Source organism: Mustelus asterias, chromosome 10 (genome assembly GCF_964213995.1).
Source record: "Mustelus asterias chromosome 10, sMusAst1.hap1.1, whole genome shotgun sequence".
NCBI classification, from domain to species: domain Eukaryota; kingdom Metazoa; phylum Chordata; class Chondrichthyes; order Carcharhiniformes; family Triakidae; genus Mustelus; species Mustelus asterias.
In genome coordinates this window covers 126,340,937-126,365,910 of record NC_135810.1, presented here as the reverse complement: position 1 = coordinate 126,365,910, position 24,974 = coordinate 126,340,937, and the positions used below count along the sequence as shown (strand labels likewise).

Below are 24,974 nucleotides of genomic sequence, written 5' to 3'. Positions count from 1 at the left end.
TATGGACTTCAGCAAGGCGTTCGATAAGGTCCCCCATGCAAGACTTCTTGAGAAAGTGAGAGGGCATGGGATCCAAGGGGCTGTTGCCTTGTGGATCCAGAACTGGCTTGCCTGCAGAAGGCAGAGAGTGGCTGTGGAGGGGTCTTTCTCTGCATGGAGGTCAGTGACCAGTGGAGTGCCCCAGGGATCTGTTCTGGGACCCTTGCTGTTTGTCATTTTCATAAATGACCTGGCTGAGGAAGTGGAGGGATGGGTTGGTAAGTTTGCTGACGACACCAAGGTAGGTGGTGTTGTGGATAGTTTGGAGGGATGTCAGAAGTTGCAGCGAGACATAGATAGAATGCAAGACTGGGCGGAGAAGTGGCAGATGGACTTCAACCCGGATAAGTGTGTGGTGATCCATTTTGGCAGATCCAATGGGATGAAGCAGCAGTATAATATGAAGGGTACCATTCTTAGCAGTGTAGAGGATCAGAAGGACCTTGGGGTCCGGGTCCATAGGACTCTTAAATCGGCCTCGCAGGTGGAGGATGCGGTCAAGAAGGCGTACGGCGTACTGGCCTTCATTAATCGAGGGATTGAGTTTAGGAGTCGGGAGATAATGCTGCAGCTTTATAGGACCCTGGTTAGACCCCACTTGGAGTACTGCGCGCAGTTCTGGTCACCTCATTACAGGAAAGATGTTGAAGCCATTGAAAGGGTGCAGAGGAGATTTACAAGGATGTTGCCTGGATTGGGGGGCATGCCTTATGAGGATAGGTTGAGGGAGCTTGGTCTCTTCTCCCTGGAGAGACGAAGGATGAGAGGTGACCTGATAGAGGTTTACAAGATGTTGAGAGGTCTGGATAGGGTAGACTCTCAGAGGCTATTTCCAAGGGCTGAAATGGTTGCTACGAGAGGACACAGGTTTAAGGTGCTGGGGGGTAGGTACAGAGGAGATGTCAGGGGTAAGTTTTTCACTCAGAGGGTGGTGGGTGAGTGGAATCGGCTGACGTCGGTGGTGGTGGAGGCAAACTCGTTGGGGTCTTTTAAGAGACTTCTGGATGAGTACATGGGATTTAATGGGATTGAGGGCTATAGATAGGCCTAGAGGTGGGGATGTGATCGGCGCAACTTGTGGGCCGAAGGGCCTGTTTGTGCTGTGGCTTTCTATGTTCTATATGTTCTATAATAAAACTTTGAAATTAAAAACTTTGAACTAATGTAACCCTTTTAGCTCTAATGGTGTGGCGTTGCTGGCGTTGGACTGGGGTAGGCACGGTAAATAGTCTCACAAGACCAGGTTAAAGTCCAACAGGTTTATTTGGTAGCACGAGCTTTAGGAGCGCTGCTCACCTAATGAAGGAGCAGTGCTCCGAAAGCTCGTGCTACCAAATAAACCTGTTAGACTTTAACCTGGTGTTGTGAGACTACTTACTGTTAGTTCTAGACAGCTGATCACAGATAGTGAGTGATGAAAATTGTCAAACTTACAAGTCAGAGCTGATATTTTTCAGCCATACGGCCTGTGGGAGAGGTTCAACAGAGCTGTTGGTGCCTAAAGAACTGAACCTTCACATCAGTCTACAGTGAAAGAGGCGGGATAGAGAATTAAAAATCTCTGAGCAGCTGCAGATACAAACTTCTTTCAGGCAAGATAAACGGGAAAGAAACCTGGCCAAGCAGTGATTGGCTCGACTGGGACAAGCTTCTCACGTTGATTTTACTGTGCGCTCTGTAAGCGTTAGTACTGTCGCTCATGCTCCACATCAGTAGCTCACAAGGGCTCATGACCACTCAGACACGTACCTCTTTTGGAAGGAGGGAGATGAAGTCCCGCTGGAACTGAGGCTCGATGACCTGCATCATGTATTTGATCTGAGAGGTCTCGCAGCGATCAATGAGCTCATCCAATGCTAGGAGCTTCTCAGGACCACTCCACTTCTATGGAACAAAAAGAAAAAGGTCAGAGGTTAAAGCACTAAGTTCTAACCTTAGCATTCACCTATTGGCAGGAACATTTACAAATATCAAAGTGTCAACACTCCAGTTACATGCCAGAACAGCCAGTTATAAGTTTACACATACTAAGTGCACTCAAACAGAGCACAGATCAGGGATAGAGCTAAGACACCAATCCGACACACTCACTGAGCATGACACCGAAGGGAAGTGTGGGATGGTAAATTTATCCAAAATCATGGTCCATTAATTAGAATGTTTTCACTTTTCTATTTGATTTCACTCCTCCCATCCCAGTACTTTAGAAAACAATGATCTACTATAAAAGCTCAAAAATGCGAGCAATCCTCTGGCATATGGCGACTCAGGATGACACAAAGATTGGCCGGGTGGTTAACAGTGAGACGGAGTGTCTTGAGCTACAAGAAGATATAGGCGGAAGAGTCAAATGGGCAGTTGAGTGGCAGATGGAATTTAACCCTGAAAAGTGTGAGATGGTACACTTTGGAAGGAGTAATCTGACAAGAAAGTATTTAATGAACGGTAGGACACTAGGAAGTTCTGTGGAACAAAGGGACCTTGACGTGTTTGTCCACAGATCTCAAAGTGGAAGGGCATATTAGTTCGGTAGTGAAAAAGGCATATGGGACACTTGCCTTTATTAATCGAGGCACAGATTACAAAAACAGGGAAGTCATGTTGGAGTTGTATAGAACTTTGGTGAGGCCACAGCTGGAGCAGTGTGTGCAGTTCTGGTCGCCACATTATAGGAAGGATGTGATTGCACTGGAGGGGGTGCAGAGGAGATTCACCAGGACGCTGTCTGGGATGGAACATGTAAGTTATGAAGAGAGGTTGGATAGGCTTGGGCTGTTTTCGTTGGAGTACAGAAGACTGAGGGGCGACCTGATCGAGGTGTACAAGATTATGAGGGACATGGACAGAGTGGATAAGAAGCAGCTGTTCCCCTTAGTTGAAGGGTCAGTCACAAAGGGACATAGGTTCAAGATAATAGGCAGGAGGTTTAGGTGGGGTGTGAGGAAAAACTTTTACCCAGAGGGTGGTGACGGTCTGGAATATGCTGCCTGGGAGGGTGGTAGAGGCAGGTTGCCTCACATCCTTTAAAAATGATCTGAATGAGCATTTGCAGGGCTATGAGTCAAGTGCTGGCAGATGGGATTAGGTGGGAGCGGAGTTGTTTCTAATGCATTGGTGTAAACTCAATGGGCCGAAGGGCCTCTTCTGTGCTGTATGATTGTATACTCTTTGGTCGGTCAAGACAGTGAGCATAAGAGGATTATTTCTCCAGTGAAGGTATCACAGGAGGACCTGATCAAATCCTTATTCACCATTACTACACGTAATTCACAGAAGTCACAGTGTACTGATCGGGGCAGAAACAATGGTTACTTTCATATCTGTCTTGGTCAGGATAGCAGAGGTGAATTGCATCAGGCCTACTGCCAACTCAACATATCAGTCACTCAACACAGAGGCTGTACCTACACCATCAGACTTAGACTAACCTTTAGAAGTCTCAACATCTTGGACAAGCATTTAATACTAATGATCACGTGCAGAACTTCACACGATCATTAGAAAAAATGGGATTTTCAATAGATATCCTTCACAATTGTACAACAAACATTTACTTCATAAAGAGTGGTAGTACAGCATCTGTTTCACATTCGAGATACCAAAGATTTAAAGAATTGCTGAGATTCCCATCTGCCTGGAACAGTGATGAAATGGTTCTGTTCCAAGACGTACCACCTGATTAGAACTACCTCCACCAGGGAGAAATGACCACAGTAGATAAGATGTTCCATGCTTTTGATAGAATCTCCACATTTTGATAGAATCAACAGTGAGGATCAATAAATATGCAAGATGGAGTTTAGAAAAACCAGTGGGTAAATAAATAACACTAAGTCGTTGTATCAGCAAAAAACAGGGAGACAAAAGGCCGTGAGAAGGGTAAAAAGAAAAGGATGAGGGAGAGGTTAGAGACAGCAAAGGAATCACACATCAGAGCACTAGATAATTTCTGCCTGTCCAAGTTTTTTTTTAAAATTTGCCCCACTGCAATTGCCTTCAAAAAGGTGATGGTGTGTCACCATCTTGAATCACTGCAGCCTCTGTAGTACACACAGCAGTGCTGCTAGGGAAGTGGGAAGGTTTGACCCAGTGACAGTGAAGGAAAGTCAACATATTTCAAGGATGGAATGTTAAATCACTTGGAGAGAAATTTGCAATTGATAGTGTTCCCATGAATCTGCTGCCATTGTCCATCTAGATTGTCGAAATCAAAGGTTTGAGAATAGCCGTCAAATAAGTCTTGGTGAGTTTCCACAGTGCATCTTGTAGATGCTACACACTGCTGCCATAGTGTGTCAGTGGTGAAGGCAATGGATGTTTAAGGTGGGCTGCTTTGTCCTGGCAGAACTTCTTTAATGTTGTTGGAGATACAACCATCCAGCCGAGCATTTAATCGTACCCCTGACTTGTGCCTTGTAGATGGTGGTCAGGCTTTGGAGGGTCAGGAAGTGAATTCCACATCACAGAATACTAACACTGACTTACTTTTTATTCATATATCACTTGAGCTTAATGGCGACCCAAGGATATTGATTGTGGAGGGGCTAGCCAATGTAAGATTATTCAATGTCGAGGGAAGGTAATTAAAACAACCTTGGAGATGGTTATTGTTTGATGCTCATGTGAAACAAATGTCATTTGCCACTTACCAATCCAAACCTGATGTTGCTCAGGTTTTCCTGCACGAAAGCACCAAAACTGCTTCAGTACCTAAGGAGTTGCGAATGGAAGTGAACATTGGACCATCATCAACAAACATCCCCATGTCTGACCTTATGATGGAGAGAAGATTGTTGATGGAGCCTTTAAGATCTTGGAACCTAGATCTCTACATTGAGGGGCACTCACGTTTTTCAGTGTTTTAGATAAAGCGCTATCTAGTGCAGAATTTGCACTAATTCTCACTGAATTTTACTAGGACTCCTTGATGCTAGATTTGGTCAAATTCTGCCTTGATGTCAGGGCAGCAACTCTCACCCTTTACCCCTGGCTTTTTGTCCATGTTTGAGCAAGGCTGAAATGAGTCTGGAGCTGAACGAGCCTGACGGAACCCAAACTGATCAGTTAACTGGTAACTGGGGAGCGAGTACAGGTAATTGGGAAAGTGGTGGTGTAGCGGTACTGTTGCAGGACTAGTAATCCAAAGACCTGGGATAAAGCTCTGGTGATCCAGGTTCAAATCCCACCACAGAAGATGGTGAAATTTGAATTACATTTTTAAAAATCTGGAATTATAGCTCTAATGGCGATGAAAACATTCTTGATTGCTGTAAATCTCATCTGGTTCACTAATGTCCTTTAGGGCAGGAAATCTGCCATTCTGACCTAGCCTGGCCTACATGTGACTCCACATCTACAGTAATGTGATCGACTCTTAAATGCCCTCATGGATGATCAATAAATTCTGGCCCAGCCAGCGGCAGCCACATCCCATGAACAAATAAAAATGGTAAATAAGTGCTGCTCAATAGCACTGTCGATGATACCTTTCATCACTTTGCTGATGATCGAGAGTAGACTGAGTAGTAGGTAAACGGCCAGATTGGATTGGATGTGTTCCTTTTAAGGACAGGACATATCAGGGCAATGTTTCACCTTCAGGTCGATGCTAACTGCAGTTGGACTGGAACAACTTGGTGGGGAGGTGGCTGAAGATGGTTGCAAATGTCTTATGCACTCACTTGCTGAGCTCAGCCATCAAAGATGGGGATGTTGATTGAGCCCATTCGTCAACTGTCCACTGCCATTCAACATATGTGGCAGGACTATAGAGTATTTCTCTGATCTGTTGATTGTGGGATCAACTAGCTCAGTCCAAGCATATATTCCTAAATTGTTACTTCACCAGATTGACACCTCATTTTTGCATCCAACCTCAGTCACTGGGCGGGATGTTATGGCTTCGCTTGTCCCGAAACCGTAAAATCCTGCAAGGTCAACAGACTTTCCCATGCTCCACCCCTCACCCGCTCCGATTCCCATGGCGGGTGAGGCAGTAAAATTCCGGCCAGTGTGTTTTAGTATGCAGGTGATGATTGTAGGAGTGCTCACTCCAAAATGGAGCTTCAGGTCCTTGTCAATTCCATGTGCGGACCATTCCCCATACCCTGAGAGCATCCTCTCAACAAAAATAGACATAAAAAAAACAAAATTCATCATAGGCTGAGCTGGCACATTGCAGATAAAGACCGACTGAGAAAGATCTCAAACCAGAGACTACGATCACAGTTTACAGGACAACAGTGATCCGGGTGCTTTAATTTGCTTCAGATGGCCTACAACAGACACCTCAAAGCAGTGGAGAACCATCAGTGATGTCCTTGCAAGATCCTCCAAATCGGATGGCAATAAATGCATTCCAACAACAACGTCCCACTCCCCAAACAACAGGGTGCTGCTCACTCAAAACTAGTTCCACCTCATGGGGACATGTTGTTCCTGACACCAGACTTTGGAAGCTACAGTCCTACTCGGAACTCAGTTATGGCAGGAGACTTCCAGGAAGACAAAGGTAACGCTTTAGGTGAGTAACTCACTGACTGACTCCCCAAAGCCTGCCCACCATCTACAAGGCTAAAATCAGGAGTGTGATGGAATACTCTCTACTCACCTGGAAGAATGCAGCTCCAACACCAGGACAAAGCAGCCCAACTGATCGGCACCCCTCCAGCACTTGACATGACATCTGGCCCATCGTGTCTGCACTGACTCTTCAAATGAGCAGTTTACTTAGTGCCATTCTCCCGCCTTCTCCCCATAACCCTTGTTCTTTTTCAGATAACAGCCTAGTATCCATCTCCAAGAAGAACAGTTCTAACTTTGTCAGTCTACCTTCTCAGTTGAAGTACCTTATCCCTGGAACCATTTTCATGAATCTTTTCTGCACTCTCGACTTACCTCATCACCGGGAAGCTGGGAACTACAACTCCCAGCATGCCTTGGGAGTTTCTGCACACGCGCAGACTGGGAGTGGGCTCCGCATGTGTAGCACAGCATTTGAGTTCTCAGGGCACCTGCATTAAGAGAAAAAAAGTGTAGAAACAGGGTCATGTGACCCAGGAGCGTAGCACCACAATCGGAAGAGTGTTCCATGCAGGGGCCAGGGAGATTTCCAAACGTTACAAAGGAGCAGCAGAGAAAGAGGCTCCAAGCAGAAAAGGGACTATGGGCGGCAGGCTTTAAAGTGTTGAAGACTCTGGAAAAGTCCTGGCAACCAAAGATTGGAGCAGCAGGTTGATGGCTCTGTGCTGTGGGTCAATCAGGTGACAGTAACCCTTTGGAACAACTGTCTTCTGCTCAGCGTAGCTAAAAAACTGAAGTTGTGCTTGCGAGTTAGTGATGGAGTACAGACTCTGGGAATCCAGGGGAATGAAGGGGATGAGATTGAAACCTTGTGAGGTGGGCTGTTGTTAAGGCCAGAATTGGAGCAACTATTGGAGAGAATTCAAAGAACAAAGATACAGCACAGGAACAGGCCCTTCGGCCCACCAAGTCTGTGCCAACACAGATGCCTCTCTAATCTATTTTCTTGCCTCTACGTGGTCCATATCCCTCTATTTCCTGCCTATTCATGTATCTATCCAGATGCCTCTTGAACGTTGTTATAGAATCTGCTTCCACCACCTCCTCCGGCAGCGCATTCCAGGCATTCACCGCCCTGTGAGAGAAAAACTTGCCCCTTGCATCTCTTAAACCTTCCCCCTCTCACTCTCAGCCTATGCCCCTGAGTAACTGACCCTTCGACCCTGGAAAAAAGACACTGACTCTCCACTCTATCCAAGCCTGTTATAATCTTGTAAACCTCTATCAGGTCCCTCCTCCATCCTCTGACACGCCAATGAAAACAATCCAAGTTTGTTCAACCTTTCTTCATAGTCCATATCCTCCAAACCAGGCAACATCTTGGTAAATCTCCTCTGCATCCTTTCCAATGCATCAACATCCTTCCGGTAGCGTGGCGACCAGAATTGTACACTCCAATTCCCCAAATGCGGCCTAACCAAAGTCTTATACAACTGCAACATGTATTTACATGAATAATGGTTGGAATGCGAATACTTACAACTAATCAAGTCTTTAAGAAACATATATTCAATGCCCCAATGCCATATGCCTTCTTGACCATCTTGTCCATCTGAGTTGCCACCTTCAGGGAACTGTGGATCTGCACGGCTAGATCCCTCTGCATGCTAATATTTCTAAGGGCTCTACCATTTACTGCATACTTTCCTTCTGCAGTAGACCTTCCAAGTCCCATCACCTCACATTTGTTCAGGTTAAATTCCATCTGCCATCTTTCAGCCCAGGTTTCCAGCCGATTTACATCCTGCTGTATTCTCCAATTTTTGCAAGATCTGCAAATTTACTCATCAGACCATCTACATTTTCCTCCAAATCATTTATATATATTACAAGCAACAGAGGCCCAGCACTAATCCTTGTGGAACACCACTTGTCACAGACCTTCAGTTAGAAAAGTACCCTTCCACTGCTACTCTCGGTTTCTATGCCCAAGATGTGGAGATGCCAGCGTTGGACTGGGGTAAACACAGTAAGAAGTTTAACAACACCAGGTTAAAGTCCAACAGGTTTATTTGGTAGCAAAAGCCACACAAGCTTTCGGAGCTGCAAGCCCCTTCTTCAGGCGAGTGGGAATTCTGTTCACAAACAGAGCATATAAAGACACAAACTCAATTTACATGAATAATGGTTGGAATGCGAATACTTACAACTAATCAAGTCTTTAAGAAACAAAACAACATGAGTGGAGAGAGCATCAAGACAGGCTAAAAAGATGTGTATTGTCTCCAGACAAGACAGCCGGTGAAACTCTGTGGGGGTTACAAATAGTGGGACATGAACCCAATATCCCGGTTGAGGCCGTCCTCGTGTGTGCGGAACTTGGCTATCAGTTTCTGCTCAGCGACTCTGCGCCGTCATGTGTCGCGAAGGCCGCCTTGGAGAACGCTTACCCAAATATCAGAGGCCGAATGCCCGTGACCGCTGAAGTGCTCCCCAACAGGAAGAGAACAGTCTTGCCTGGTGATTGTTGAGCGGTGTTCATTCATCCGTTGTCGCAGCGTCTGCATAGTTTCCCCAATGTACCATGCCTCGGGGCTCGAATATAGGAATTGGAAAATCATGTTGCAGTTGTATAAGACTTTGGTTAGGCCGCATTTGGGGAATTGGAGTGTACAATTCTGGTCGCCACGCTACCGGAAGGATGTTGATGCATTGGAAAGGATGCAGAGGAGATTTACCAAGATGTTGCCTGGTTTGGAGGATATGGACTATGAAGAAAGGTTGAACAAACTTGGATTGTTTTCATTGGCGTGTCAGAGAATGGAGGAGGGACCTGATAGAGGTTTACAAGATTATAACAGGCTTGGAGGCTACCATCCCGAGGCATGGTACATTGGGGAAACTATGCAGACGCTGCGACAACGGATGAATGAACACCGCTCAACAATCACCAGGCAAGACTGTTCTCTTCCTGTTGGGGAGCACTTCAGCGGTCACGGGCATTCGGCCTCTGATATTCGGGTAAGCGTTCTCCAAGGCGGCCTTCGCGACACACGACGGCGCAGAGTCGCTGAGCAGAAACTGATAGCCAAGTTCCGCACACACGAGGACGGCCTCAACCGGGATATTGGGTTCATGTCCCACTATTTGTAACCCCCACAGAGTTTCACCGGCTGTCTTGTCTGGAGACAATACACATCTTTTTAGCCTGTCTTGATGCTCTCTCCACTCATGTTGTTTTGTTTCTTAAAGACTTGATTAGTTGTAAGTATTCGCATTCCAACCATTATTCATGTAAATTGAGTTTGTGTCTTTATATGCTCTGTTTGTGAGCAGAATTCCCACTCACCTGAAGGGGCTTGCAGCTCCGAAAGCTTGTGTGGCTTTTGCTACCAAATAAACCTGTTGGACTTTAACCTGGTGTTGTTAAACTTCTTTCTATGCCCAAGCCAGTTTTCCTTCCAGCTCACCTCGGATCCCATATGACTTCACTTTCTGTATCAGCCTGTCATGAGGAACCTTATCGAAGGCTTTTCTAAAGTCCATGTCTACAACATCCACTTCCTTGCCCAACTTTTTTGTCACTTCCTCAAAGAACTCAATTAGGTTTGTGAGACACGACCTCCCTTCACAAAACCATGCTGCCTAACAACCCTATTCTAGAGTCATAGAGGTTTACAGCATGGAAACAGGCCCTTCGGCCCAACATGTCCATGCCGCCCTTTTTAAAAAAAAAACCCTAAACTAATCCCAATTGTCCATATTTGGCCCATATCCCTCTATACCCTTCGTACCCATGTACTATCTAAATGCTTTTTAAAAGATAAAATTGTATCCGCTTCTACTACTACCTCTGGCAGCTTGTTCCAGACACTCACCACCCTCTGTGTGAAATAATTGCCCCTCTGGACACTTTTGTATCTCATCCCCTCTCACCTTAAACCTATGCCCTCTAGTTTTAGACTCCCCTACCTTTCGGAAAAGATATTGACTATCTACCTTGTCTATGCCCCTCATTATTTTATAGACCTCTATAAGGTCACCCCTCAGCCTCCTACGCGCTAGAGAAAAAAGTCCCAGTCTATTCAGCCTCTCTTTATAACTCAATCCATCAAGTCCTGGTAGCATCCTAGTAAATCTTTTCTGCACTCTTTCTAGTTTAATAATATCCTTTCTATAATACGGTGACCAGAATTGCACACAGTATTCCAAGTGTGACCGTACCAATGTCTTGTACAACTTCAACAAGATGTCCCAACTCCTGTCTTCAAGGTTCTGACCGATGAAACCAAGCATGCCGAATGCCTTCTTCACCACTCTGTCCACCCGTGACTCCACTTTCAAGGAGCTATGAACATGTACCCCTAGATCTCTTTGTTCTGTAACTCTCCCCAACACCCTACCATTAACTGAGTAAGTCCTGCCCTGGTTCAATCTACCAAAATGCATTACCTCGCATTTGTCTTAATTAAACTCCATCTGCCATTCGTCAGCTTACTGGCCCAATTGATCAAGGTCCTGCTGCAATTGGAGATACCTTTCTTCACTGTCCACTATGCCACCAATCTTGGTGTCATCTGCAAACTTACTAACCATGCCCCCTATATTCTCATCCAAATCATTAATAAAATCACTGATCCCTGAGGCACACCGCTGGTCACAGGCCTTCAGTTTGAAAAACAACTCTCCAACCACCCTCTGGCTTCTGTCAGGAACAGTAAGAAGTCTCACAACACCAGGTTAAAGTCCAACAGGTTTATTTGGTAGCAAATACCATAAGCTTTCGGAGCGCTGCCCCTTCATTAGATGGAGTGGTCTCTGTTCTCCAACAGTGCACAGACACAGAAATCAAGTTACAGAATACTAATTAGAATGCAAATCACTACAGCCAGCCAGGTCTTAAAGGTACAGACAATGTGCGTGGGGGGAGCATTCAACACAGGTTAAAGAGATGTGTATTGTCTCCAGGCAGAACAGCCATGTCTCGAGGCATGGTACATTGGGGAAACCATGCAGACGCTACGACAACGGATGAATGAACACCGCTCAACAATACCAGGCAAGACTGTTCTCTTCCTGTGGGGGAGCACTTCAGCAGTCACGGGCATTCAGCCTTGGATCTTCAGGTAAGCGTTCTCCAAGGCGGCCTTCACGACACACGACAGCGCAGAGTCGCTGAGCAGAAACGGATAGCCAAGTTCCGCACACATGAGGACGGCCTAAACCGGGATGTTGGATTTATGTCACATTATCAGTAACCCCCACAGCTTTCCCCCTGATCTTGCAGAATCTCACTAGCTGTTCTGTCTGGAGACAATACACATCTCTTTAACCTGTGTTGAATGCTCCCTCCACCCACATTGTCTGTACCTTTAAGACCTGGCTGGCTGTAGTGATTTGCATTCTAATCAGTATTCTGTAACTTGATTTCTGCGTCTGTGCACTGTTGGAGAACAGATAGAAGTTTAACAACACCAGGTTAAAGTCCAACAGGTTTATTGATAAACCTGTTGGACAAAATAAACCTGTTGGACTTTAACCTGGTGTTGTTAAACTTCTTACTGTGTTTACCCCAGTCCAACGCCGGCATCTCCACATCAGGAGAACAGATATCCACTCCATCTGACGAAGGGGCAGCGCTCCGAAAGCTTATGGTATTTGCTACCAAATAAACCTGTTGGACTTTAACCTGGTGTTGTGAGACTTCTTACTGTACTTACCCCAGTCCAACGCCGGCATCTCCACATTCTGTCAAGCCGCCAATTTTGTATCCATTTAGATCCTCACCCTGGATCCCATGAGATTTAACTTTATGCAACAACCTACCATGCGGTACCTTGTCAAAGGCCTTGCTAAAGTCCATGGAGACAACACCAACTGCACTGCCCTCATCTACCTTCTTGGTTACCCCTTCAAAAAACTCAATCAAATTTGTGAGACATGATTTTCCACTCTCAAAGCCATGCTGTCCCTAATCAGTCCTTGCATCTCTAAATGCCTGTAGATCCTGTCTCTCAAAATACCTTCCAACAATTTACCCACCACAGATGTGAGGCTCACTGGCCTGTAGTTCCCAGGCTTTTCCCTGCAGCCCTTTTAAAACAAAGGCACAACATTTGCCACTCTCCAATCTTCAGGCACCTCACCCGTAACTATCAACGATTCAAATATCTCGGCTAGGGGACCCGCAATCTCCTCCCTAGCCTCCCACAACGTCTCTTCCAGATGAGAGTACATTCTGTCCCTAAGAATCTTCTCCAATAATTTCCCCACCACTGATGTGAGGCTCACAGGCTGTAATTTCCCAGATTGTCTCTTCTGTCCTTCTTAAACAGAGGAAAAATGTTAGCGACTCTCCAATCCTCTCGTACCTCGCCCGTGACTAAAGAGGATACAAAGATTTTGGCCAAGACCTCAGCAATTTCTTCCCTCACCTCTCTCAGTATATTTTGGGATAGACCCTATCTGGCCCTGGGGACTTGTCCACCTCAATGGTTTTCAAAACATTCAATACTTCCTCCCTTTTTATCTCAACATGTCCTAGAATGTCAACATCCTATTTTCTACATCCTTCTCCTTTGTGAATACTGATGCAACGTACTCGGTAAGGACCTCACCCACCTTATCTGGCTCCACACACAAATTCCCTCCACTGACCCCGAGTGAACCCATCCTTTCCTTAGCTACCCTCTTCCTCCTTATATACGCATAAAAAGCCTTGCGATTCTCTTTAATTATAGAGTCATAGAGGTTTACAGCATGGAAACAGGCCCTTTGGCCCAACTTGTCCATGCCACCCAGTTTTTACCACTAAGCTAGTTTCAATTGCCCGCATTTGGCCGAAAGCCGTCTACACCCATCCTCCCATGCAAGTGTCTAAACGCTATTTAAAAGGCAAAATTGTACCCACCTCTCCTATCATCTCTGGCAGCTTGTTCCAGGCACTCACCAGCCTCTGTGAAAAAATTGCCCCTCTGGATCCTTTTGTATCTCTCCCCTCTCACCTTAAATCTATGCCCTCTAGTTTTAGACTCACCTATCTTTGGGAAAAGATATTGACTATCTAGCTGATCTGTGCCTCTCATTATTTTAGAGACCTCTATAAGATCTCCTCTAAGCTTTCTACGCTCCAGGGAAAAATGTCCCAGTCTATCCAGCCTCTCCTTATAACTCAAACCATCAAGTCCCGGTAGCATTCTAGTAAATCTTTTCTGCATTCTTTCTAGTTTAATAATATCCTCTCTATAATAGGGTGAAATCTTGCCCGCAAGAACATTTCATGGCCTCTCTTTGCCCTCCTAAGTCCCTGTTTAAGTTTTCCTGCTATCTTTGTATTCCTCAAGAGCCTTATCCGTTTTCAATTTCCTGAAATTTATGTATGCCTCCTTCTTCTTTTTCACTGAGCTCACAATCTCTCATCATCCAGGCTTTCCGAATCTTGCCACCTTTATCAAAGAACAAAGAAAATTACAGCACAGGAACAGGCCCTTCGGCCCTCTAAACCTGCACCAACCATGCTGCCCGGCTTAACTAAAACCCCCTACGCTTCCGGGGACCATATCCCTCTATTCCCATCTCATTCATGTACTTGTCAAGACGCCCCTTAAAAGTCACTATCGTATCCGCTTCCACTCCCTCCCCCGGCAGCGATTTCCAGGCACCCACTACTCTCTGTGTAGAAAATCTGCCTCGTACATCTCTTTTAAAACTTGCCCCTCGCACCTTAAACCTATGCCCCCTAGTAATTGACTTTTCCACCCTGGGAAAAAGCTTCTGACTATCCACTCTGTCCATGCCTCTCATAATCTTGTAGACTTCTATCAGGTCGCCCCCCCCAACCTCCGTTGCTCCAGTGAGAATAAACCAAGTTTCTCCAACCAAGTCCCACATGGCAGGTTGGTTAAGAAGGTTAAGGCTCATGGGATACAAGGAGAAGTGGCTCGATGGGTGGAGAACTGGCTTGGCCATAGGAGACAGAGGGTAGTGGTCGAAGGGTCTTTTTCCGGCTGGAGGTCTGTGACCAGTGGTGTTCCGCAGGGCTCTGTACTAGGACCTCTGCTATTTGTGATATATATAAATGATTTGGAAGAAGGTGTAACTGGTGTAATCAGCAAGTTTGCGGATGACACGAAGATGGCTGGAATTGCGGATAGCGAAGAGCATTGTCGGGCAATACAGCAGGATATAGATAGGCTGGAAAATTGGGCGGAGAGGGGGCAGATGGAATTTAATCCGGATAAATGCGAAGTGATGCATTTTGGAAGGAATAATGTAGGGAGGAGTTATACAATAAATGGCAGAGTCATCAGGAGTATAGAAACACAGAGGGACCTAGGTGTGCAAGTCCACAAATCCTTGAAGGTGGCAACACAGGTGGAGAAGGTGGTGAAGAAGGCATATGGTATGCTTGCCTTTATAGGACGGGGTATAGAGTATAAAAGCTGTTGTCTGATGATGCAGCTGTATAGAACGCTGGTTAGGCCACATTTGGAGTACTGCGTCCAGTTCTGGTCGCCGCACTACCAGAAGGACGTGGAGGCATTGGAGAGAGTGCAGAGAAGGTTTACCAGGATGTTGCCTGGTATGGAGGGTCTTAGCTATGAGGAGAGATTGGGTAGACTGGGGTTGTTCTCCTTGGAAAGACGGAGAATGAGGGGAGATCTAATAGAGGTATACAAGATTATGAAGGGTATAGATAGGGTGAACAGTGGGAAGCTTTTTCCCAGGTCGGAGGTGACGATCACGAGGGGTCACGGGCTCAAGCTGAGAGGGGCGAAGTATAACTCAGACATCAGAGGGACGTTTTTTACACAGAGGGTGGTGGGGGCCTGGAATGCGCTGCCAAGTAGGGTGGTGGAGGCAGGCACGCTGACATCGTTTAAGGCTTACCTGGATAGTCACATGAGCAGCCTGGGAATGGAGGGATACAAACGATTGGTCTAGTTGGACCAAGGAGCGGCACAGGCTTGGAGGGCCGAAGGGCCTGTTTCCTGTGCTGTACTGTTCTTTGTTCTTTCCTCATAGCTAATGCCCTCCATATCAGGAAATACCCTGGTAAATCTTTTCTGTACCCTCTCCAAAGCCTCCACATCCTTCTGGTAGTGTGGTGACCAGAATTGAACACAATATTCCAAGTGCGGCCTAACTAGGGTTCTATAAAACGGCAACATGACTTGCCAATTTTTAAACTCAATATCCCGGCCGATGAAGGCAAGCATGCCGTATGCCTTCTTGACCACCTTCTCCACTTGCATTGCCACTTTCAGTGACCTGTGTACCTGTACACCCAGATCCCTTTGCCTATCAATACTCTTAAGGGTTCTGCCATTTACTGTATATTTCCTATCTGTATTAAACCTTCGAAAATGCATTACCTCACATTTGTCCGGATTAAACGCCATCTGCCATCTCTCCACCCCAGTCTCCAACTGATCTATATCCTGCTGTATCCTCTGATGGTCCTCATCGCTATCCACAAATCCACCAATCTTTGTGTCGTCCGCAAACTTACTAATCAATCCAGTTACATTTTCCTCCAAATCATATATATATTACAAACAGCAAAGGTCCCAGCACTGATCCCTGAGGAACACCACTTGTCACAGCCCTCCATTCAGAAATGCACCCTTCCACTGCTACCCTCTGTCTTCTTTGACCGAGCCAGTTTTGTATCCACCTTGCCAGCTCACCTCTGATCCCATGCGACTTCACTTTCTGCACCAGTCTGCCATGAGGGACCTTGTCAAAGGCCTTACTGAAGTCCATGTAGACAACATCCACTGCCCTACCCTCATCAATCATCTTCATCACTTCCTTCATTTTTACAGGGACATACTTGTCCTGAATTGTTAACAACTGACTTTTAAAAGACTGCCACATATCGGATGTGGATTTACCCTCAAACAGCTGCCCCAGTCTACATTCCCTAGCTCCTGGCTAATACTGTCATAGTTAGCCTCCCCCCAGTTCAGTACTTTCACTCTGGGACTTCTATCCTTTTCTACAAGTATATTAAAACTTATAGAATTGTGATCACTGTTCCCAAAATGGTCCCCCACTGAGACAATCACCTGTCCGGGCTCGTTTCCCAGAACCAGGTCTAAGATGCCTCCACCCGAGTTGGACTATCTACATATTGCCTCAATAAGTACTCTTGGACACACTGAACAAACTCTGCCCCGTCCAAGCTCCTGGGACTAAAGGAATCCCAGTCTATGTTGGAGAAGTTAAAATCGCCCATCACAACAGCCCTGTTGTTTTTACATCATCCTATAATCTGCTGACATATCAGTTCCTCCACTTCACACTGGCTGTTGGGAGGTCTGTTGTACAACCCCAACAGTGTGATTGCACCGCTCCTGTTCCTTAATTTTACCCATATGGTCTCATTGCATGATCCCACCAAGGTGTCCTCCCTCTGTATAGCTGTGATATTCTCCCTAATCAGTAACAATTCCAAGGTGAGATCTTCAAAGGTCAAAGGTTGAGAGACACGACAGAGCTTCAATGAGATTGGTTCACTCGGTTGCCTGGGTGGGCTGTTGGGAAATCCATGGGATCTGTCTTGGTCGCATCTATTTATTGTGTAGCATGGTGTGTTTGGCCAGTTGGTCTGTTAGTTCACATGCACTTCATATTAACAATGAATGTGAGAGTATAAGATACTGTAAATTGTTTTATCTTTCTGACCTTGTACAGTGAAGTTTGTTTTTGTTTGTTCAAAACCTATGAAACCTTGAGGCTTTATTCTCTTTCAAAGTGTCTTGAATCTCAAACTTACTAACTACTTGAAGCAAAACGTTATTGGTCGCTAACTGGATCATACCAAAAACGTGAGGGTCTGGTTCAGGGTCATAACAGCATCCTTCCTAAAGTGTGACACCCAGAGCTGGGTGCACTACTCCAGTTGAGGGCAAACTAATATCTTATACAAGTCCTGTATTCCAAGCCCCTATTCATAAAATCTAGGATACTGTACGTATTTTTAACCACTCTCTCAAGCTGTCCTGCCATCTTCAATGATTCGTGCACATGTATACCCAGGTCCCTCTGTTCCTGAACCTCCTTTTGAGGAGATTTATTTTATATCATCTCTTTGTACCAAAATGAATCACTTCATATTTCTCCCGATTGGGCTTCATTGGCCACTTGTCTGCTCATTCCACCAACTTGTCAATATCCTTTTGAAGTTCTACACTATCATTCTCTCAGTTTATAATGCTTCCAAGGTTTGTAACATCTGTAAATTTTGAGATTGAGTCTTGTACACAAGTTCTCGGTCATCAATATACATCAGGAAAAGCAAGGGTCTTAATACTGACCCTTGGGTAACTCCATCACAAATCTCCAGCCCCCAAAGAAATCCATTAACCATTGCTCTATTTCTTGTCACTCAGCCAATTCTGGATCCATGTTGCTACTGTCCCTTTTATTCCATGAGCTATAACTTTGCCCACACACCAAGTGAAAAGAGTGAATTTTTTTTAAAAAGGAATGTCTTCAAGGCATTGCTGAAGAAATCAAACTTCCCCAGTGACTCACAGGAGACCCTGGTTTGTGACCGATCAAAATGGAGGAGGTTCATTCAGAAAGGTACAGAGAAACTTTGCTGGGGACTCAGAGCTGAAGTCAAGGAGTTGGAGAGAGAGCACTCAAACCTCCAAATAGCTCATCTCCCCAACCATTCAAGCACCACCTACCCTACATATGGCAGAGTTTACAGATCATGCACTGGATTGTCAGCCACCTGAGAACCCACTGAACCAGAGTGGAAGCAAGTTATTCTGAATCTCGAGAGACTGCATTAGTCTATTCATTTGTAGATATGCCTGCTGCGGCTCCTGGCATGCTCTTTTACAATATTCATTAAGCCAGGATTAATCCCTTGGCTTGATGATAATCACCTTCTTGGCAGCCTCTGAGGTTTGCATTCATTTTATTTATTTGTAGCAGCCTCAGTGGAAAGTTAGACATCAACTGTTTCACAGTGAAGACAGGAAATCTACAATGACAATTTACATCAAATTTACTTCTTGTCTCTGGAAAGAATATGATTCTCCAACTTACCAACACAGACGCCCATCTCCCATGTCTACCCTACACAACAACTGCAGATTACCTGGTACACACAGCTGTGTGCGTCTTTCTGCCCACCCCATCTCGAAGTTGATTCCTTCAGTGTACCTACCTGGAACATGCCAAGCCATTCCTGAAGATCTGATGGAGGTGCCACTGATGTAATACGTCTCCGATGCTGACCTGGGATGTTGCCATTCCGTAGATCACCGAATGTCGTGGCTGTATTTATGCAGGGAGATAAGGAGCTGTTGGAAAAGGAAACAGAGACGTGACTATTCTTCATGGTAATGTCCTGACTGGGGTCAGAGAGATGAGAACTTCAGGGCATACTCCTGGGTTGGATTTATTTCTTTACAATGGCTGAACAGCATTTTACATCTAGTAAGAGATGTTTTTTTGAAGAGGCCTCAGGAATGCCTGACATGGGTGAAGGAAGCTGGTTCTAACAGACACGTTTAAATCGAATTTCTGGGGCATGATAAAATGAATTTAATCCGCAGCTAACCCATGCTGGGAATATTTCATGAGGCCACATGGATGGACATTTACTCCGAGTTTATTGAGCAGTGGTTGTTCAGACACGAGGGTCACAAATAACCTGCAATAATTATCCATTTTCAAATTTATCCAAAATCATAGTTTTGTTCTGTTTAATTGAGATCTTTCAAATATTAAAGCTTTGATGTGGGTTTAAAACCAACTTCAGCTTGCTAGACACACCACTTATACTGGATCACAGCAGCAACAGATTGTGATTAATATGCAGCTCACATTCTCTACTTCTATAATTTCATAAAAAATAGAAAAGACACCAGCTGATGCGAGGCTGCAGCATCTTCCTCCACATCCCATCACCTACGCAAGAGCTGGGGAACAGCACCAGACACGTCAGCAATCATTAGCTGCTCTCACACATTACCTGCTGATCTGACACATTATGAGCAGCATATGTTAATCTGGATTTACTTTCCACACTTGATCCAATGGACATTATTCATGGAAAGAGACATTTGAACCAGGTTTCTATATTTCTCTCATTAGGGTATTTAATGCTTCCTGGGTATATTTCCACAGGCTCTAGTCACTCACGAGTAATTTAACAACAAGGCCTTATTTGTGAGCAATGATTGCCAGTTGTGTGAGCTTTACTGGTTGGACTCATAACTAACATCACTGAAAATGGCTGTGGTTGTTGGAGGTCAGTCATCTCAGACCCAGGACATCGCAGCAGGAGTCCCTCAGGATCCTAGGCCCAACCGTCTTCAGCTGTTTCGTCAATAACCTTCCTTCCATCACAAGATCAGAAGGGGTATGTTCACTAATAATTGCACAACGTTGAGAATCATTCGCAACTCCTTGGGTACCAAAGCGGTCCATGCCCAAATAAACAAGGCCCGGACAATATCCAGGCTTGGGATGACATGTGGAAAATAATATTCATACATACAGGTGCCAGGCAATAACTATCTCCAACAAGAGAGAATCTAACCATTTCCCTTGGCATTACCACTGCTGGATCCCCCACTATCAATATCAGTTGCAGATTGCAACTGAGCCCACACTGGCTGCAAATGGTGAACTTGTGATTTAACAAAGCTGGCTTTCAATGAAGCATATTGGTTGGCGAGGTAAACATTCACTCGATTGTGATCTGCGAAAATCATCCAGCAGTCCAGTAACAGATTCTATAACTTTAGCTGCTTTTTGAAAGTAACTTTTCAAGAACTAGGGTGTGTTTTTGAGAGGATGTTATTAAGCTATAAAGTGGCATGGTCCAGCAATAAATGGTGTGTGCTTGGACAGGCAGTGATGCAGTGGTATTGTCACTGGACTAGTGATCTAGAAACCCAAGGTATGCCCTGGCAGCCGGTAAAATTAGAATTAAAAGTCTAAAGATGACCCGTCCCATCTGGTTTGCTAATGTCCTTTAGGGAAGGAAATCTGTGGCCCTCACCTGGCCTGGCCTACATGTAACTCCAGACCCACAGCAATGTGGTTGGCTCTTAAATGTCCTCAGGTGGTAAAGCGAGCCACTCAGCTCAAGGGTAATAAATGCTGGCCCAGCCGGAGATGCCCACATCCCATGAATGAATTTTAAAAATACAAATATATTCTGTAATTCATTGTGTTACATGCTTGAGATATCGATAGCAATCAGTATTGGCAAAATAGAAGGTAAAGATTGTCCCAGGCGCCAATCGGCTGCTCTCCCCTTTGAGGGGAAGAGCTGACCAGTGGTGATTTAACCTGAGGATAGTCACACCTCAGACAAGGGGCAAGGTTGAGAAGCGGAGACTTCATGAATAACCTCAGCTGGTCCGGGAATTGAACCCGTGCTGTTGATGCTACTCTGCATCACAAACCAGCTGCCCAGTCAACTGAGTTAAACCAATTCCCCAACTATAAATATAAACACAAGTAATTAGAGCTATATTGCACAGTATGCATACTACTCTTAATATTAAGTGCACAAATTTCTAATTATTGGAGGTTATATTCTCCTTGAATTTTGTTCTTGATGCATTCACTTTATTGATATGTAACAGAATTTCAGATATGATCTGCAATCCAGTGTTGCAGAAATTTTGGAAAAGTAAACTTTTTTTAAAAACAGTAAACCCAAGCGTTTTGACATGAGGAATTTTTGAACCAATTTGTTCATCTCGCACTCATTTTAGTCAGTAATACAAAACATCAAATCACTAAGATAGCAAGTTAAAACACACGGGTGTCCTATTCAGTGGGCTTTAGTCGAGAGACAACTTGGTCAATCCTACAGCTGCATTTTTGTGTCAGTACCTGGAGTATTCTGACCCTTTGCAGAGTTTCTTTCCCGGTGATAGTGCTCGTACATCAAGGCCATTCTCTGATTTTCGCTTCATCTGTGAAAAGAGAACATCATATTGAGATGTAATGAACCCTGGTCTGCTGAGTGCACTAGTTAACAGAGAAAAAACAACAGGAAATGGGATATTAATAGGGCTCTGGTTGGCCACAAACTATCCTGCAAGGGACAAACAATCAAACATAGACAGGACTCAGAATTAGTCCTTCCTGACGACATATAACTACGCCTAATAACAATCCATCCAGACTGTTAATTGTTTTAAACAATAATCACTCAGTAATCTATGGCCCAAAGCAAGACTGAAAGGAAATGGCAACCAGTAGCAGCACTTAATGTACAGATGCATTAGAAAGCAGACATGGAGGTACTTGGCCCCATCCTTTACTGCAATTTCATGCACCTTTTTATATAATCAACCTCCAAGATATACAAAGTGCAGCACACTTAAGACCTGTAAAACTATACCTCACTTGCAGCTCATTTAATGAGTTTGCATATGCTCCAGGACAGTTTAGTGGCTTATTAAAATCTTGTAGTCCATTTAACAATCTCTCACAAATTATCTAATGAGTATTTCAGTAGAAACATTGGGACGGAACATTGGTTGGATTTCAAAACTGTTTTCTGGGATATCAGAATCTGTCCCACTCAAATGGATGAATCTGTTCACCCCGACAGCTCTCAGTGATTCCAGATCCGAAACATTAACCTCTCTTGATGCACACTCTGTTTTAAGGAGCACAATAAATGTCCATGTATTCTAAAAGCTAAAGGTCCTGTTTAATTCTGATCCTCAAACAATTTTTAGAAGTGCATCTTCACACACCGTTTTTTCTTTGGGAAACAGTGGGAAGCGGGGGAAGGATTCCCGAGCTGAATATCAGCCCGATGAATTGCGTTATGAACTCTCCTTCTGTGGCCAACAAGTCCTGCTGTTAGGCTTGAAGCTTCTGGTCCAGAGTTAGGGACACTAACGCTGTGTCACAAGACTTCCTTCTTAAACAATTCTGTGCATTTAATGCACTTTTTACTTCACCCTTTTTCTTATAAATTTCTAAGCATTTCACATACATTAACTCTGAAGTGCAGTCATCATTACATGGGCAGCAATTTTGTACACAATAGGATCCCAAAAACAGCAATGAGATGGAATAACCAATGGATCTGCTTTTCAAACAGTTTTGACTGAGGGAGATCTATTGTCCAAGACCCTTGGAGAAGCAGAGCAGTATCAGTCTTCCAGAGTTATCTGGAGATTACTGCCTCCCAGATACCACTTGCTGGTTGGTTTCCTTCCTCGCGCTCAAAGCTCTGTCTGCAGTATCAAATCCCTCTTTCTATCTATGCTGTTGGTACAGATACAGATTATCCATGTTGGCTGTTCACCCTCCTCCCTCAGAGTGCTCTACTGTTGCTCAGTGATATCCCTGATCCTGGCACCAGTGGGGCAACATACCATCCTCAATTCATTTTCTGTGGCCTGTCTGTTCTCCTATCAAATCTCATCACTGTTCCTTTTCCAATCTTTTTCTGAGTCAGCCCTGGCATTGGTCTGGCTGCATATCTCAAAGGTACCAACTCACTCAACAGTATTCAGAACGGAATACAGTGAGATGCACTCAATGGACTCCTGCTCTACCTGCTTAGTCCTCCTCAAAAATTTGACAGTCACCGATTCCCCCTCTGCCCACATATCATTAATCATTAGGGTGACAATACCCTGTGCTATCCACAAAGCACTCAGCCTCACGGATGCACCACGGTGACACCAGCTGAAACCCAGAGCTCCAGCGGATGACATTTCCCGCATATGCGGTTGTCCAGGACAATAGAAATGATCGGAATCTTCCAGAAAAAGATCAGACATGCATCAATCATGTTATTTTAGATCAAATATCCCATGTCAAAGCCCATACCATGCAATCCCATGTCTCATCTCCCTCATGAGGAGGAGAGAGTGACTGCCCTCGACGTGAAGGCAGTATTTGTCCCAGTGTGGCATCAAGGAGCCCGAGAGTCGGAGGTTTACAGCATGAAAACAGGCCCTTTGGCCCAACTTGTCCATGCTGCTCTTTTTTAAAAAAAAAAACCCTAAGCTAATCCCAATTGCCCGCATTTGGCCCATATCTCTCTATACCCATCGTACCCATGTAACTATCCAAATGCTTTTTAAAAGATAAAATTGTACCCGCCTCTACTACTACCTCTGGCAGCTTGTTCCAGACACTCACCACCCTCTGTGTGAAAAGATTGCCCCTCTGGACACTTTTGTATCGCTGCCCTCTCACCTTAAACCTATGCCCTCTAGTTTTAGACTCCCCTACCTTTGGGAAAAGATATTGACTATCTAGCTGATCTGTGCCCCTCATTATTTTATAGACCTCTATAAGGTCACCCCTCAGCCTCCTACGGTCCAGAGAAAAAAGTCCCAGTCGATCCAGTCTCTCCTTATAACTCAATCCATCAAGTCACGGTAGCATCCGAGTAAATCTTTTCTGCACTCTTTCTAGTTTAATAATATCCTTTCTATAATACGGTGACCAGAAATGCACACAGTATTCCAAGTGGCCTTACCAATGTCTTGTACAACTTCAACAAGATGTCCCAACTCCTGTCTTCAATGTTCTGACCGATGAAACCAAGCATGCCGAATGCCTTCTTCACCACTCTGTCCACCTGTGACTCCACTTTCAAGGAGCTATGAACATGTACCCCTAGATCTCTTTGTTCTGTAACTCTCCCCAACACCCTACCATGAACTGAGTATGTCCTGCCCTGGTTCAATCTACCAAAATGCATCACCTCATATTTGTCTAAATTAAACTCCATCTGCCATTCGTCAGCCCACTGGCCCAATTGATCAAGATCCCGTTGCAATTGGAGATAACTTTCTTCACTATCCACTATGCCACCAACCTTACTGTCATCTGCAAACTTACTAACCATGCCTCCTATATTCTCATTCAAATCATTAATATAAAACGACAAATAACAGTGGGCCCACCACTGATCCCTGAGGCACACCGCTGGTCACAGGCCTCCAGTTTGAAAAACAACTCTCTCCAACCACCCTCTGGCTTCTGTCAAGAAGTGGAGATGCCGGCGTTGGACTGGGGTGAACACAGTAAGAAGTCTCACAACACCAGGTTAAAGTCCAACAGGTTTATTTGGTAGCAAATACCATAAGCTTTCGGAGCGCTGCTCCTTCGTCAGATGGAGTGGAAATGTGCTCTCAAACAGTGCACCAAGACACAAAATCAAGTTACAGAATACTGATTAGAATGCGAATCCCTACAGCCAGCCAGGTCTTAAAGATACAGACAATGTGGGTGGAGGGAGCATTAAGCACAGGTTAAAGAGATGTGTATTGTCTCCAGACAGGACAGCCTGCAAGTCCAGGAGGCAAGCTGTGGGGGTTACTGATAATGTGACATAAATCCAACATCCCGGTTTAGGCCGTCCTCATGTGTGCGGAACTTGGCTATCA

The 24,974-nt window shown here is 44.9% G+C and overlaps 1 protein-coding gene across 1 annotated transcript in view; it reads right to left on the bottom strand.

The window, feature by feature from the left end:
- Positions 1-24,974, bottom strand: part of LOC144499958 (F-box/WD repeat-containing protein 7-like) — a 231,951-nt gene that overhangs the window by 42,665 nt on the left and 164,312 nt on the right. The window contains exons 4-6 of the mRNA XM_078222687.1: positions 21,439-21,521; positions 18,749-18,884; positions 1,789-1,923 (exon numbers count right to left, since the gene is read on the bottom strand). Coding sequence (XP_078078813.1) covers positions 1,789-1,923; positions 18,749-18,884; positions 21,439-21,521 — 354 coding nt within the window. The remainder of the gene's footprint in view (positions 1-1,788; positions 1,924-18,748; positions 18,885-21,438; positions 21,522-24,974) is intronic.